Source organism: Branchiostoma lanceolatum, chromosome 2 (assembly GCF_035083965.1).
Source record: "Branchiostoma lanceolatum isolate klBraLanc5 chromosome 2, klBraLanc5.hap2, whole genome shotgun sequence".
In the NCBI taxonomy this organism is placed as follows: domain Eukaryota; kingdom Metazoa; phylum Chordata; class Leptocardii; order Amphioxiformes; family Branchiostomatidae; genus Branchiostoma; species Branchiostoma lanceolatum.
In genome coordinates this window covers 25,431,337-25,448,816 of record NC_089723.1, presented here as the reverse complement: position 1 = coordinate 25,448,816, position 17,480 = coordinate 25,431,337, and the positions used below count along the sequence as shown (strand labels likewise).

The 17,480-nt window shown below is 41.0% G+C and overlaps 1 protein-coding gene and 1 long non-coding RNA gene across 3 annotated transcripts in view; one reads left to right on the top strand and one right to left on the bottom strand.

Annotated features, from left to right (window-relative positions):
* Positions 1-708: 708 nt before the first annotated feature.
* Positions 709-17,480, bottom strand: part of LOC136428185 (nonsense-mediated mRNA decay factor SMG5-like) — a 53,479-nt gene continuing 36,707 nt past the window's right edge. For both annotated transcript variants that reach the window (XM_066417521.1, XM_066417523.1), the window contains exons 20-24: positions 8,026-8,085; positions 5,405-5,558; positions 2,922-3,012; positions 2,620-2,706; positions 709-2,231 (exon numbers count right to left, since the gene is read on the bottom strand). In XM_066417521.1, coding sequence (XP_066273618.1) covers positions 2,018-2,231; positions 2,620-2,706; positions 2,922-3,012; positions 5,405-5,558; positions 8,026-8,085 — 606 coding nt within the window. In that variant the 3' untranslated portion in view covers positions 709-2,017. The remainder of the gene's footprint in view (positions 2,232-2,619; positions 2,707-2,921; positions 3,013-5,404; positions 5,559-8,025; positions 8,086-17,480) is intronic.
* Positions 5,483-6,653, top strand: LOC136428187 (uncharacterized). Its single transcript, XR_010754591.1, has 2 exons — positions 5,483-5,598; positions 6,277-6,653. It is a non-coding gene; the product is annotated as an uncharacterized lncRNA (long non-coding RNA).

The window sequence follows — 17,480 nt, the reverse complement described above, 5'->3', positions numbered from 1 at the left end:
AAACTGTTTTTACTGTTACCATAACTCAGCAACAATACAAGATAGGGGGTTGATGTTTACAACAACTATGTGAAGAGAAATATCACCATAGTTTTGTATATATACATGAAACATGTCCTAATATTATCAATGTCATCACTTGATGATTTATGATGTTGACATAATAGTTGGAAACACTAAAAGTGCCTTTCATTTGGATTTTTCACGATACATGACAACTTTGACAATATAGCTGTTCAAATTTCAAAACAACAATTTTGTGGTGTATCCATTTACTATTTTTGTGAATCATTTCGGGATTCCAACAAAAAATAACATTTTGAGTAGATGACATAAAAAATCCAATCAATGTAAATATCTACTTTCTTTTAGCCAGGTGATTTGATTATTCATTGACAAGCTTTTATCATAAAAGTTTCCGCATTTGACTGTTTGAGATATCCCCTTGGGGAAGAAACATACATGCACGCATGTCAGCTCCACTTATCTATGAAGGTGACATTCTTGGTAAAAGCCTCCTTTTGCCACAATCGGACCTGCCATTCACAACGTCCAGCTGAAGACGTTCCATTGTAGATAGATAGAGCCTTCAGCCTGGGGCATTGCCCTGTACTTTCAGGACTGTTTCTACAGGAAATTTTATCTCCTATCAAAGCCCCACAACCTGCCAATACGGCTATACCGATCAATAAACACACACCACAGAGATCCTTTTATAAGATGGATGGTTTATTTTGTATGCAGAATAATACATGATCCAAAAAGCTGCCGATAACACAGAACAAAAAGGGCAGGCGAGTCTTATCAATCAATGATAAAAGCTTAATTCTGAGACGTCCTTGAAAGTTGAGTTGTCTAGGGTTAACCTAGCAAGCCTGCCTGGTCTCGTGCCAATGTCCAGTGGTTAATAGATAGCACTCTTCTCAAAACCAAAGTGCAAGTACAATGGGCTTGGTGCCAAAATGACGGTATGGGTCTTTTAATAAATCAAACAGTATGATAGGATTTCTCTCTTATGCTGTATTACAATCTTTCAAGTAAGAAATCAGATATCTTCATTTCATATTTTGCATATCATTCTATTAAGCAGATTAGTTGATTTCCAAACACATGAATTATGAAGACAAAGTAGACCTGAGGTACAGACAATGGCAGTCATTTGTGCAGCAGAACAAGGCAGGAGTCTGCTCGCTTATTCAGAACCTGCATGTTCTACAACTTACAGGCAGGCTGTGGTAGGCATGAACCCAGGCATCAGTCATTCATGCTATGGACTTGACTGTTTCCAATCCAAGCAACAAGGGAAAGTTGCCAAATTTGGACTCAGCCCTTTGATGTACTATCCACTACAGAGAGGTTGGGCAGGTAACTGCACGAACATGAAGACATCCCTGGGAAACCCTTGCTCTCTGTATAATATTGCAGTTCAACTACAGTGCCTACAGTAATATCTATACAATGACCAATGTCAAATAAGAATAAAAAGGTCATATATCATAAGAGACTTCTGTACTTTAATGAAAAACATTAAATGATAAGGAATCAAATAAAGCATCGAGGACTACAGTGCTTTTTGAAATGATATTGGATTTTGCAAGCTTTGTCTAAAGTATGCCTTTTTATTGATACACCTCTCCTGTGGGCATCTGTCTGCCCCATATAGAAGATTGATACTATCTCCTGCATTTAAAAGCAAAAATATAGAACAGCCTATGCTGTTATTACTTGCAATCATATGACGTTACATCTGTTCTGATGGCACCTTGATTCTTCGTACTTAGCTCTAACATCCTTGTCACGACAGCTTTGCCACGAAGTCGGTGGTCTGTGCACAGTTTTCTGTACATCATGGTTTTGTGTCAAGCCAGCTTTCCATGGCCACCTCACAATAAGTGGCTGCCTGGATGGAACCGCTGATGGCTATGCTTTTGTAGCCATATTTTTCAGGCCATTTCATACATGACTTCTGATCCTGGTCATGTGCATCATATAGTCCTAAGCCACAGTCTCTTTGTGTTCAGCTAGGGTTTTTCCATGATGAGAAAAACTGAAGCACATTCCCCACTTCTATGCCAGCTTCCTTTGCTGATGTTATTGCGGACTGCAGACGTTCTGACAGCGTTGTGTCTGCTGGGTCAAAACTAGTAAGGATAGTCACCATACCGGAGGGGTCACACTCCGTACTCAGGCCAGCAAAGTAGCGACAGCAGTCCACCATCTTGTAGAAGTGCCTGTAAGAAAGTTAACAAAAGGACCTTCTTGAGTTAACCCAAGATTTCCTCCTTCAAGAGGCACAGATTAAAAGGAACAAGAGCTACCACTAAAAAAATCACGATCATAGCATGTCCTTAGTGAAAGACATGAAAACCGGAAGTTCCTCTGCAGTACTGTAACAAATTGCCAGGGACCCAAAATCGAATCATTTCAAGGTCTACCGACATACCAAATACACTGTATCAATACAATCCACCCAGCTCGTCCACAGGTATGTTATTCATCCACATATATACAAACATACAGAAATACACACATACAAATGCTACCAAAAACATAACCAAATGTTGAAATGAAACAATGACTTCACACCAAATGAAGCAAAGGTAAAAAACCCAAACTAACCAAGCGTTCATGTCCTGTCTGCGTAACTTCCTGTTCTCACTGGAACCACCCTTCATCTGCTCACAGTCCTTCTGCGCTCGAAGGTACCTGAAATAGAAGCCATAGGTTTTGGTGCACAGTTCACATGGTAGGCTGGAAAAGTTCTTCAAGAACTGGACAAAAAGTTTTTTCCTCCCTTTACTTAAGAGCAATTTTGGAATATCTGACACAAGTCTTGAGTACATTTTGATGCATTATGCTTTTTAGTACATGGGACACACATCTCTCTGAAGGTAAAAACAAAATAACAAAGCACATTCTACCTGTTTCCCTTCTTGAATTCCATCCCCAGGATCCTGATGGCATCCCGTGCCTGCTGGCTCTCCTTCTTGAGAACGTCCAACTGGTCAATCACTACAACATTAACAGAGATGACATCATGTACATTTCAACAGAAAAAACACAAACCTTGTAAACCCTTGGCTTATCCTTTATTCCATTCTTACTGAGAAGCTAATAAACAGTAACACTGGACGTGGTCAAATTTGTCAGGACCACCATTTTAGTTTATTTCCTATATTTCTAAGATTTAGTCTGTATAACGCAAACTCCAGCTGTCCGGGGGGGTTTATGTCCCCTCCCGTGGGGAGCGGTTACAGGAGGCTTGATTGAAATCAGGCTATCTAAGATTTAACCTTAAATAATTCAAGATGCAGTTCATTAAGCCCTGAAGGAGGTGGCAGAAAAGTCAGCAGATAAAATCATATTGTTTGTGTAGAAAATAATTTAGTACTCATTGTTTAACCAACTATTTCAGATGATAGCAATATCTGTTAACCTATCTAATACCTTTTCGGTATTCCTTGTGTATAGACAAGCTGAGATTGAAACAAGGAAACAAACTTTGCCAAGTGGTAAAACAAACTTGATATATGCACTATCTGATAGTAATTGTTTACATTAAATGATTAATTTGCTTAATGGACTATGGCAGCTTTGTAGTGTAGCCAATGAAGGCTTGCTCTGAAAGGCAAAATAAAAGGTTAGGCAAACATAGGCCACAAGCCACTTCACAGTACAATGGTGGGCTGGCGCCGTGTTCGCCCTGTTTACCCAACAGTTCAGCCACGCTGGGCAAAGGCGGCCAGCAGCATTACTGGACTAAGAAGGCATGCACCACAAACAGGACTGCTTATCACCATAGCTCAGGTGGGCTGTTTGTTTAGTGTCCTGCTGACGGAGGGTGCTTAGAGCTAAGCAAGCCCCCAGTATCCTACCTTTCATTGCCGCGGCCTCCGGCCACCAACATCAAAGCTTAACCATAACAATCGCCTCAATGACAAAAGGGTTTCGACTCAAAACACTGCCATGTTTATACCATCACCTCTGACCTCGTGTTTGTTTTGGAGTATCATGGGTATCCAGGACCTCTCACCTAACCACAACATCCAACTTTCTTCTCATTACATGGGACAATACTCGGGGAGCAACACTCAAGATCAAAGTAATCCCCAACCAACGGTGGCTGCTGCATTGAGTCCCTGCTGCCAAAATTCAGAAACATAATTCTCTCATTAGGGAGCCAGGCATGCATCTTCTCAATTTCAACTGGCCATGAAGGTTAAAGCTCCAAGGCGGAAATAGAAAATGCCTCGAAAGGTCAGCAAGATTCAGCTCTATGCCCCAGAGGCACCATGGGTAGGTGGTTAGCTTCAGGGACAGCTGGACACTGTTTAGGGTATTACTGTTGAGACTGATTGTGCTGGATCAAAATGTCAGGATAATTCCTATGATAAGGATGCTGAGATAGTTACTGATAGGAAAGGGAAGGTGATTCTACCCAGGCAAAGGACAAACAGGCGCATCAACCAGACAGGATGCCGGCAAAGATGCTATCTGAAAGAGATTTTTGCAAGCGAGGTATTTACCCAGAGTTGCTTCATTTAACACCCGCCACGCAGCCTCAAGCAAGGCGCTACCGCCAGGGAAGCTGGCGTAAATGTCACCAGCATTAGGCGCCTCGGATGGCTGGACGTCACATTTGAACAGAGGATGACCAAGATAAATATGTCAATATTGATACTGGAAACCATCTGGTACTCTTGCACACTACTGCTTCATGCTATCAAGACACAGGACTGTCAAGGTGCATGACTTAAGTGAGTGTTCCGTGGGTGAAGATGTACCCACCAAGTTAAGAGGCAAGACAATGATAGGTGATACTTTGAAAGGGATTCCCAATCTGTGTACAGCCCTTTTATCTCTCAGACACACCTTTAGATAGCTGTAATTGTGCGTTTCGAACATTTACCACCTTGAATGTTAAAACTGAGTGGTATGTCAGGTATGCAAAAACATGGGAGAGTTGCATTCTGGATCTTATAGCACACTTTGCACTAGAATCTACACAAAGGGCTGCTGGGTACATGTTGTATTTTGGTACTGTGATATCAACCCCAAGATGCCAATGTTCAAAGCTCCTTTGCTGCAGTCCCACCTGAGGTGATATGATGTACAGGTATAATTACCGACTGGACCTTAAAGAAGATGGTACAAAAATATTACAATCATATCGTATTACAACATGCAAGGTAACAGTTACTCAAGCAACTGGCTATAGATTTTGGAAACTGTCAAATGTTTCAGGTAGCATCCGCTACCTTTTATCAGCAACTCATCAGTGAGTTTCCGTTTCCAAAATCTAGCCAGGTGCTTGAGTAACTGTTACCTTGCGTATCTTATTAGCTGGATGCCGAACCTACATCGAAATATCATAACAGTTTGATAAGATAACAGTGTCTCTCACCTGTTCTAGGGATGATGATGATGAACCTCGCACTTGTGGCCAGCTGTTTGATGATGGTCATGTGATCACACAAGACGCCAGCATCTGGGACCAGGTAGGGTGATAGCGCCTGGCCTGTCACCTGCAGACTGCCCTCCAGCTGTCGCACTTCGGACTGTGGGGGACAACAGTTGGAAACTTTTTACTTCAGCATGGTATACTGTAAATGTATTCAAGTTCCCAGTGATGTCATTTCGTGGGATTGGCCAAAAAAGGCAGATCAAGAACAGATCAGACTGGGAATTCTGATGCTTTTTAACACAGTTTTGGACAAAGGTCATTAAGAAATCATGGCCATAAGGTGATAAACTGCTATATTTTGGTCACTTTGTGGATATGATGCCATCTAGCAAAATTTGTCTGGACTGCACAGTGGTTAAAACAGTAGTCCCTCCAGGGATGTCAGAATGCATAGAGCTTTAAAGAGTTGGATGTTGAAAGATAAAATGTATATGCATCCCCACGATACATCTCAGATTATCATATTCATGTTGGGCACTATGACACAAAATCTATTGCTTTAGGAGTGGAGATGTGAGTACTTTATTTATCATCTTGTAGGTTCCCTACGCAATATACCCCTGCTGCCAAATTGCACAGGAGAATTTCCAATGTCAAACCTGGATTGGAGATGACTCAGATGAAATATTACCACTGCTGCCAAAGACAATGTTTCCTATTAATTGTTACATTATACCTGCCACAAATTCTCTGCAAGGCAAGCCACGGGAGACCAATGCGGACTAGGGGGAAATCTACTACTAAATCTGTACTTACCCGACTTTCTCCCCTACATTCCCTATTGGCTTGTTAACTACATCATTTTTTTTCAGCCTCTTGACAAGGCCAGATGCACCTTAGAGAGTGACATGGCTTCTACAGTGCTGAAATCTCATGGGACTCCTTCATGCAGGCTGCCATAATTTGCCTAAAACCCTACATTGTAACTCTCCCTCGCTCTCCTGCTCCCTATGGCTCAGACCCACCTTAGGGTGCCAAAAGACTTACAGTCACTGATAAAATAGTTGACACACAGGATCCCATCGGACAGTCTTTGTTTATGTTTTGTCTGAACTTTTCTGCCAAATTAGATTGGATCACATGGTTTGTTTGTCACCTGCTTTGTGAAAGCTGCCCCCTGGCAGATCACTGATTCCATGCAGAGCACCTGAGCATGCACAGGTGCAAATAAATACTGATTGTGACTACAGAGATGTGCAACTTGTTCTCAATGTGACTTTATAATGGGAACTCTGTGTTTACATTGCAATAACATGGCAACCTTATGATGATTCAAAACACTTTTTTTAAGTATCTAAACTTCTGGAAAGAGTACCAAGGTAAATACATTATATGGTACATAGTTATTAAAGGCAAGTACATTCATGGACATAAAGCATCCCCCTTCATTGTGTATATTCACAATCTAAAATTTAAAAAAAAAATGGAATTCTGCTTTTGGAGGAGACCAACATGTCCCCTGGAGAAGTTGAAAGTGAATATGACTCCTTATACAGAAAGTTGACTTTCACTGCCACTCTCAAACCTTTTACTTTGACAACCTTGATCCCTGCCCACTTTTACCTAACAGTCGTTGAAGAGGACATCCCTTATGGTGTGTCCTCCAGGGCCAGGGTCATGTCCTTACGGTTCAGTCAGCAGACCCGCCATTCTCCGCCTCATAAATGGTGATGTATGGTGGGAATCTCCCTTTCCCATTTGTTAAAGCCAGGACCCTTTGATAGCCTTGGTGCCTGCCTGTTTATGCCTCCCTAATTGGAGTAATACCCCATCCTGGTTGGATTAACCACCTATTCCCTGTGGAACAACCTGCCCCATGACTTTGACCTTCTTAACTGAAACCAGTAGACCAGAATGGTGCGGCTATGCTCATTACTGCATTCCAGGGTGTTGTCTGTATCCCTAGTATCACTGGTGGCACCAGTGGTAAGGTTTCATCATGATAACAGGAAACACTTGCAATCTGTGGGCTAGGAATACCTGGCATCGCTGCCTCCAGGCCAACAAGTTAATCTGGACCTGGACTTGTACCAGCCAGGCTGTCTAAACTAACACAAACATATATCACTCCTGCATCAGGAGATCAGGACAGCTAGAGCATATCTTTTAACTCTACATGGTCTACATCCTATGCCTTATATGGCTTCATGTAGAAGGTTTCAAAATCAAAGTTCTATTTAATCAGTTACTTGTTTATGAAGGTTAGACATTCAGGTTAACTATATTTCAAGACAATTCAATATCTACATTCGGAGGGAATATTTCCAGTCATTTCGAGTGATATGCATCAATCACTCTTCTTCAGCATCACCAGAATGAACTGGCAGAACAAATCAAAACTAGTAGATCTACTGGAAAAAACAGTTGAACATGTCAAGGTCACTAACTTGTAAGTAGCCATTTTTCCACAGTTAGACGTTCTAGTATTGCTTTGCTCTGCCAGTTCATTCTAGTGACACTGAAGAAGAGTGATGGATGTCACTCGAAACGTCCGGAAGTAATCTCCGTATCTTATCCAGTTGTAGAGAGTGAATTGTTTAGAGTGTCATGAATTGCCCTACCTGCAGTCTGAGTTGGGCCATGTCCCTCATGAGCTGGTTCCTCCTGGACTCCTCCTCTGCCTGGATGAACAAGACAGACAGAAAATAGAATGTTATAGTTGTAATGTTTATTATCTACAAAAAACAACAGATACCTTTCCACTACAGGCTGCGACCGCATTATGGCCAAGTGACCGAAGTTTTAAAAGATTGCTTAACAAATTTCATAGATAAAGAAAGAATTCTTTAATTTTTTAAAAGTTTTGTTGTCTTTTAAATCAGACTTTCACATCTTGTAGAATATTCCAATTATGAAATCAAGGGTCAGACAAATGCAATTTTGGTCACTGTACCATCCCTCAGAGATCGCCGTCTAGTGGAAAAGGGGCTTTAGATACAGATGCCATCTTCCAATTTGTTTTAATAGACCAAAAATATGATTTCAACAATGATTCGACAGAAGTAATACAATGTACTAGTATTCAGAATGTCCTAGGTAAAAAAGACCTTCCTAGAGTCACTCCTGCTTTCTTATGACTATTCCATTGGTAATTCTGTCCAGCTGTTATCATCACTTTCATGACACAAGATGATAAACATAGATAAAGTGCAATTAGTCATATGGACATGGTTAGTTTTCTTGTGGAGCTGCCAGAAGTGGGCAGTCATTAGAATTATCAGGATGCCATGATATCACTCCCACAAATACCAATAGAACACACATTGAATAACAGAACATGTTTCTGATTAAGCCAATGGTACTTGCTATTTGGCAAAAAGATTAACAACGTAACTGGTCTCAGGTCATGAATAGACTAACTATAAACACTGTAAAAATCAGCTTTAACTGATATCTTTTTTTGCATGTTTTATTGCCTGATAAAGAAATATTGCTCTTACAGTGTGTCAATAGCTAAGCTATAAAAGTCATGTAAAGTGATTTCTGTATGTATCATATGTCTACTCTATGACATATACATGTATAATGCCTCAGCAGAGAGAGTGCAAATATGAAGAAAGTGCGAGTACACAAAATAAAGTTTCTTAGATGATCAAAGGTGTTTGCGGTGGCTTTAAATTCGCAGTGAAACGGTAGCCGGGAAAACCCGTGAACAGAAAACCATCGTGAACATTTCTGCATTTACAGTATAATGAAAGTGGGAGTACATGAAGTTAAGTTTATGAGATGATCAGAGGTGATCAGCAAAGGGTGTAAGCAGAGCTGCTGGTGTTAACCCTGGATGTCTGTCTTCTCATTGCAAACTTGATTTCCTGTCCTCAATCATTCCACCTTCTGTCACCAGCTTCACCTGCACTTCATTAACCAATCAAAACGTTAGCATGACAGGTCAGGGTCATGACCTAACCCAGGGGTTGATGGGAAGGGAAGCGGAAGCCTGTTTAGTCTCAGTGGCTGCTCATTACACCCTCTAACCACCCTGTGGGACTTTGATGAAAGCCTATCACTTGTGGTTCCTGCCTAAACTGATCAGAAAGGGGACTGTGTTATACTATTACACACTACAACAACAAGGTAGCCAGCAGCCCTGCATCTGTCTTCCAAGTAATCACTGTTTTGTCTAGAGTGTTCCTCTGGAAATGACACATCTTTCAAGACCAAGCACTTTTACTGTAAATGGTCCAAACAAGCAACATAGCGATCACTTTTTAACAATTCAATGCAACTGAAGTTTCTACTGATGAATCTTCAGTTGAATGACTTCAAAACAATGGCTACTTCAAGCAGAATTTTAATCTGCCAACTGAGTTGACATGACACATCATCAAACCTTTCAAACAAAAAGTAAAAAAAAAGACCTTTTGTAGTCAGACAGCTGTCTTTTACATAAATACATCCTCCATGAAAAAAGAGCCACTGCAGGTTCCTTTTTTCCATCCATTTTCAATATGCAATTAATGATAGGCAACAATATCTCACACATATGCTCACATTTCAATAAAAGCTTCTGTAGAAAAACCTAAAATTTAAGTAGAAAGGTAGAAAAGAGATATTGAATGGTCTAAAAGCGTCACGAATTGCCCTGCCTGCAGTAAGGTAGAAAGGATATATTAGCTGGAAAATAGCCTATTTTTCTTGTTTTCAGCACCATTTTTAAAAACAAGATCTGTTGCTTGACGTGAAAAGTTTAATTCTTGTTAGTAATGCTCATCAGTAATATTACTACAGTTATAAACTCCTCACTATCATAACTCATACAGCTACTAATATTCCTGACACTATCTTCCTCTTTCCTCCCCTCCTCTCACATCAGATTTGGGGTTTTCATGGGATGTTATCCAAAAAGTCACATTTTTGTTGGCTTATTCACAATAAGGAAGGAGACACAGACTTGTTGATTCTCCCAAGGGAAAAGGGGTATGATTAGGAACAGTAGCTGGTACCCTAGCCAACATTATTTTCTCCCCCTGCCTGGCTTCTCTCCAAGTCAAAAGGGAGCTGCAGGGGGAAGTGATTACCATGGGGCTGGGGGGAGACTGTTGGGGTTTAACACTCATCCCTGCTTACTGCTATGATTGATTACCGTTAAAGAGTGTAAGCAAAAGCCTGGCAATACTGACAAAAGCATTTAATTTTGTGGAAACAATTCACTGGCTTCTTGCCATTCACTTAATCCCATCTTCCAGAGCATCACTCTCCAGTGAAGCATTGAATGAGTTCCTTCATACTGCCAGACTCCAGTAGAAAGTTATAGATCATCGGTATGCACTCATTAACATGTAGATAAGTGTATGCCATGACAATCACAGTCATCACCAATGCAATGCTTTCCCTGAATGAATGGATTAACTCCAAATCAGTCACATATATTGGCACAATATGGTGTGTCTTTACCTCAGCACTGTGCCTTGCAGGTGGTTAGACCAATATTACAAGCAGGAAGTGCCAACTAACCCACTGACTTCCCAGAAATCTGTACCCCAGAGATAAATGTTATCATGACCTGTTGCTGAGAGGCACATGACAGATAATTCTGATTGGCAGCAGTGTGAAGAACTCCACTTATGTAACTTACTAACTGTCAGCATGGGTCAATCACTGACCTGCTCATTGACCATGACGGGAGATCACATGAAAAACTGCTGTAAGAAACTGTGACAAAAGTGGCAAGTACTCTTTCAACTGCTGCCAACATCATCTCACATCCTATGCCAACTGACCTTTTCTGCAACCTCCATCATACCAAAAATGTCTGATATCTTTATCAAATCAAACAGAACTTAGGAGAGGAAACCATGAAGGTTACATTTTGAGATCTTGGTCCAAAGCCATGTACGTAGTCCCCAAAATGAGGTTACCGTGATACTTTGAGACAAATATCTTACAGACGTGGTGTTTGAAACTACTATATGGCCAATGTTGTAAATGACAAAACATGTCACATTGGAACAACAGCTTTATATCAATACAAGATTCAATTCTTGGTCTCAGAACAAAGAAATTCCTTAATGGGAATCTTGATACAGAGGTGGCAAGCAAAGCCCTGCTCAATCTTTCCACCATTCCTCCAGGAGCAGTGCGCCAGGGCAAGAAACAGTCCCACGAGACATCAACACATTCCTGCACTTGCCCAAGTGCGTTTTCGCCAACCTCCATATCTGTATCATTTCAGTCCACACTCTCTTGTTATGAAAGCAGAGCTCTCTCTGTCAGCAGGTCTGGAGGTGTACCAGGCCCTTTTTTCCGAGGAAGTTTACAAAGTATTTCAAGTCTTCTGAAGACTTTGTGATAGTGACCTTCGTGATCACAGTTTTTGGTTGGTGTGTGACATTCACATTGCATTGCCATCAGATTATCTACACTTAGCTAATAACAAAAGACCATGCTGCATTAAGCAGAATGGTAGCCACAAATTAGACTACTTTCAGAGTGTAACAGGGTTAAAACACCTCTTCCTCTATTTATGGCCTGACAGACCTACAGCAGCGAAGGGTACGGGATGCCCTTCCTGTAAACGCTTCTCCTGCCCTTGGAGCAAACTACAGCTGCTGCTACTCTATTACAATAACTGTCAGAGTTTACACAAGCATTTGGCACCATTGTCCCATACCATTCTAAACAAGCCAGGTTTTTCCTTGTGTTTAAGATGCTGTTACTCTCATGGCAGCCTTCCAATTGTGAAAAACCCAAAGCAAGGCCTGCCACAGTTTCTGTAAACATGGGACTTCTTGTCTGACATGGTTAAAAGATGTTTTATCCCATCTGTGGGGGCTTAATGGCAGGAAACTGTATGGTTATTTACAAGGTAGAAAGTTACCAGAGGTTATCAACAGGGTTGCCTGGAGGAAAGGGGTGTCCATTTACCACAGGGAAATACAACCTTCCTGGCTGAGAAAGAGTCAGGGGATCCAACAACCACAGGTTATGCTATCTTGTTGCCTCTAGGCTTGTGAGAAGATTCTTTCCTTTCACCACATGATGGTAGGAACCTGTTCACATTAGGTTTTCGAAAGAGAATGCCTACCTACTACATCACTAATCAAGAAAGAAGACTATATGCCTACTGCCATTTGTTGTTCCACAATGACAAGATGTCCCTGGTACAAAGAATGTCTGCTGATTCTGGAAGGTTGGAAATGGAAGACTTAATGTGTAGAATAGCTCAGTCATGCATTGGCAGGAGCTCAGTTTGTGAATGGCACACTGAATATCAGACAGATAAGCATTTGGCTGCTATGGATAAGATATAGCTATTTTTATCCTAACATTGAGTTTGCATGCACTGTGCAAGGATGCAATATCCCAATCATGTAGTCAAACCTATCATTTCCCTCCAGGGGAAGCTCTCCTTGCTTCTCACTAAGTCATGGGCTGGTCCAATGATTATGTTATATCAGATTAAGTACAGTCTGGAGTTATCAAAGTACAGTCTATTTATCGCTATTGGCAGTTAAAAATGTGTCATGTTAGTAAAATAAGTGACAAATCAAGTAAAGGATGGATGTAACAGTGTAAGTCTGGGAGAGAGAAGCTAATTTGGCAAATCAAAGGTCTCTGTGCCATTCCTGAATTAGATATGCTTCTATACAATCTAGTTAAGTTTTCTCAAAATCTATCTAGGTGACCTTAATTGCCTCATCAGAAATGTTAGAAGTGGTACTTTGATGTAAATGAACACGACTGAAATTTTCCTCCATTAACTTTGAGGGGATAAAGAAATTAGAGACAAACGGCCCTGTGCATGTTTATTGACTTGAATTAATATCAAGGTTGCACGTTGTATTGACATGCAACAAAACAGAAGAAAACAGGTTGGCTGGGTAGTCAATACAATTCTAGAAAATTATGAATTAGTTATTCATTCTTGTCTTGTCTAGACAGACCAGAGATAGGATCCAAGACTGCTGTAATTTGTACCAGGTGAGAACTACTGAAGGTGGAAGGATGAAGGTAGCACTTGTTTACAAATCAGCATTGCTGAATTGTGCAAACTGTCCTAAATATGTCAATGTTACCATTTTCAACTGTGATGTGTACTGCTTTTTTAAGATATAGCGTATACTGTACAGAAAGGAAAAGGTCTGCAAACAGGCAAAGAAAAAAGATGCTGATGTGCATATACATGTTTGATGTAGCAGGACATAAAAAACTTTTAAAACACTTTGCTAAAGGTCACCAGAAGGGTGATATTCTTTTATCCTCAGTATGAAATGCCAAACATCAGTCATAGCTCCTGAGCTAATTGTGCTTTATTACACTAACAGTAATCCTACTTTAGCTGCCCATGTAAATGCCATCAACTTTTACTGCAGATGGCTGCCAGAAATTTAATGAAGCAGAACAATTTTGGAGCCAGTGATGAGATGACGCACCATCATAATTATTGCAGCAAATGGCATTGATCTGAAACAAAATGCTGCTCTGCTGCAGGACTTATATGGTTCAATCCTAACTGTCTGCTTGCCATACAGATACATGTACCTCTAAAGTAACTAAGCTTGAGTAACTATTTTTGGCTTATCTTGCTACCTGGATGCTTTTTCTCTCTAACTGTAGCATGGCCAACCAGCCTATAACCTAACAACAACACCAGCATCCTGGCTACTTGATGGGAGCTATCCTATTGAGTAAAGACAACAGAATCTAACCACCCTGTCTGCAGAGGATTCTCTAAACAAACAAACAGCCAGGCTGAGGAGGGCAGACCATTATGCCACTGTGGAATTAAGGGTTTATAGACTACAACAGAGGCTCATTATCACAATTATCACCATAATGGGACCACATGCCCCTCCCACCTCCACAATCTTTTTCACATCAATAAAAGATGAGAACACACATAATCCTCAATGCTTCAGTGCTTACAGGTAATTACAGCCATTTGCACAGTACAAATCGTAAGAGACAAACCTTTGTAGTGGGTTACTAAGCACACCTTTTGTTTGCATTCCCATTTGCGGTGCTCTGATACACAATTTATCAGTACATAGCCTCCCACATATAGGAGCCACTTAAACTACAAAACAGCAAAGTTACACATTTTGGTCACCATAAATAGAAAGAGACAATCCACAAGTGCACTCAAGTGTGCAAGCATTTCAAGCCATGTCTGCGTGGCCAACGGAAGTGAATAAACCACTTTTTTAAAACCTCAGGCCTAGACAGACTTCCTCTGACACGAGTCTGTGGAACAAAAAGGAAATTTTGTCATTGCCAAAAATAACTATTAATCAGCTATCATGTAAATGAGTTCAATCATGGTCTGACAGTGCTTCCCTCTCATTGATGAATTCTACAACATACCGCATGTAGCCTGCATATTATTATGGTGATGAGGGCTAACATGGGGGTTATGCAAAGCAGAATATGTTTGTCTTTCGATATGCTAAAACCCTTATCCTAACCCACACTTTGTTATCACATCCTCAGGAAGATGTCCCACATCCTGTGGGAAATCTTGAAGTTATGTACTGGTTAACCTCATTTTATAACAATGACATCAGACTTGTGGTTTCCTGAGGGTCTGTCCACCTGCAGGAAGTCTGGGGGAAATGAGGGAACACTCAAAAATGGGAAATTTTCAAAGGCATGATCTGATTGAAACAAGACAATGTGGGAAGGCTGGCATGTTAATTTGCCTAGACACATAACCTTTGACACAAAAATGCACACATGACTGCAAACAGCTTTGCAAAACACAGACTATGTAATAGTGACTGAGCAATGGTCAATCATCTTATCAACAATATGGTCCAAGTGAGCAAGGAGGTTGGTGTGAGGTTTGCACTAGCTCTAACTCAGGTGCGCCAATGATCACTTTCACATGCACAGCAAAAAACAAGCTTGTTTGAACTCTTCAGAACTGCTTAAAAGTCTAAACACAAATGATTGATGGCCAAAGCAGTTGTCCTGCTTGAACATACCTGTCTATTGTACTGAGTGCATCGCTGGGAGGTGTTCCAAATTTTGTGTGCCAGAGTTTGTTTGTTTTGGTTGGCTTTGCTTTGTAGCAGATATGACTGGTTGAACAAAACTGTGAAACATTCTCAAAATGACAGACTGAATGCAGACACTTATCTGAGATCACTCTGCAGTCTTGACAGTTTGGGCAATACCATCCTCGTTCACCAGGACCCTTCCGCTCCACGTTACATCGCTCGCAGAAAGGGCCCTGGTAACACGGGATGGCATCCATGGTTATTACGATATCGCCACCAATACAGCTTCAGCCAATCAGAGGGGTTAAAACCCGTTTGCTTCCTCTCATCGGAAGCAAGCGCGCAAAGAACGCTGGGAAGCTATCAACCAATCAGGTTACGTGTTACTGCTAGCTCATTAATTATTCATGAGCTACAACTGCCGTTTGTCCCAAATAAGGGTTAGCTCATTAACTATTCATGAGCTACAACTGCCGTTTGTCCCAAATAAGGGTTAGCTCATTAATTATTCATCAGCAAGTCTCGTCGACCTGCAATAACCATGGATGCCATCCCGTGTTACCAGGGCCCTTTCTGCGAGCGATGTAACGTGGAGCGGAAGGGTCCTGGTGAACGAGGATGGGCAATACATGCAACATCATGTATAGGACATTTTTCACAAGATCAGAAGCTGATTAAGAGGTATACATGTACTTATGTACTTATAGGCAATCTTAACCATTGTCAGATTTCACTAACTTTCCACACAAATGTGTTTCAGACAAGATGCTTTTAAAAAAGAATTATTGTTCTCCATTTTATATATCATTGCACCAGAAATGTAAAATTTGCTTGATACCCACTGACTGAAACCCAGACGTTAGTGCCTGAGGCAGTTTGCAGATGACTTATTTCAGGTGACCAATTTTACGGCCTCCCTCCCTGTACCAGCTGTTGTGGTACGGCCCTGTATATGGAGGCTGTTATTAGAGACATTAGAGGGGAGGCAGGAACAATGAACGGAGTGGACGAGCAGGTGTAACGTGCGGTTAATACACGACACAGGTTATTGAACACGATAATGGAACACTGCTTTATGCCTGCAGCTAGGCGGGAAAGATCACGTCGGGAGATAATCATCACATTGTCTGCACTTCCTGCCTGCGCAGCCAGCTAGAAATATTACCTCTAAATGGTGCAGGCAATGTATGCATTGGGTCATCAAACTGGGTTCCACCAATGACAATTCCCCACCGATGTTGCTCCATTTGGGCAATCAGGTGTTACAAAACTGACTCAAACGAATGTTGCAGCGGGATTTTCATCTCTTCAGAGGCACGAAGTGCTACAGATGGAAAACAACATTTATCCTACGCAATGATGTGAGAGGGCCTGACAGGGTGGAAAGTCCACTTTTTAACGCTGGGTTTAATCACATAAAAAGACCTACTCAAGTGAAACGTATAATTACCAAAGTGACCTTTTTTGTAAATTGAAGTCTGCAGACAGCCTTGTCATGAATAACATTCCATTGGACAGATGATAGATATTATCTAATTAAGTGAGAAAATTATACTACTCCACTTATGGATAAAGGGTTCTTTTGTAGCCTGTCAGGCAGAATGGATGGTGCCCTCTGGAACACCTGTCCGCACAAAGAGAAAAGGTGATGAGATTGGGCATCCTTTGATAAAAGTAAGCCACCCATAAAATACCGAAGAAACAGGACACCGATGTTATACCAAAGGGATTAATGTCATCATAAACACGGACTCTTTTTGTCTTAAGTGCTTTGGTTGTAATTCTTACCATATTGTATCTAAAACCAAACATACATTTTTTGATAAACGAAGAAACAGAAAAAAAATTACACATATTACTTTTCCCATTTTGCACAAGATTCTGCCAAGAAACTTTGACCGTGTGGAGTCAGTGATGCATGAAAGTCGAGCATGTATCATGAAAACAAAGTATGTCAATTATATGACTCATCACAAGGCATCTTTTCCCACTGCACATCCTGGGCGGTATTATTTACCAGCGCTGTCTCTAGCTTTACATTTCAGCCCTACTCATCTTTGGGAGCCCATGATGTTGTC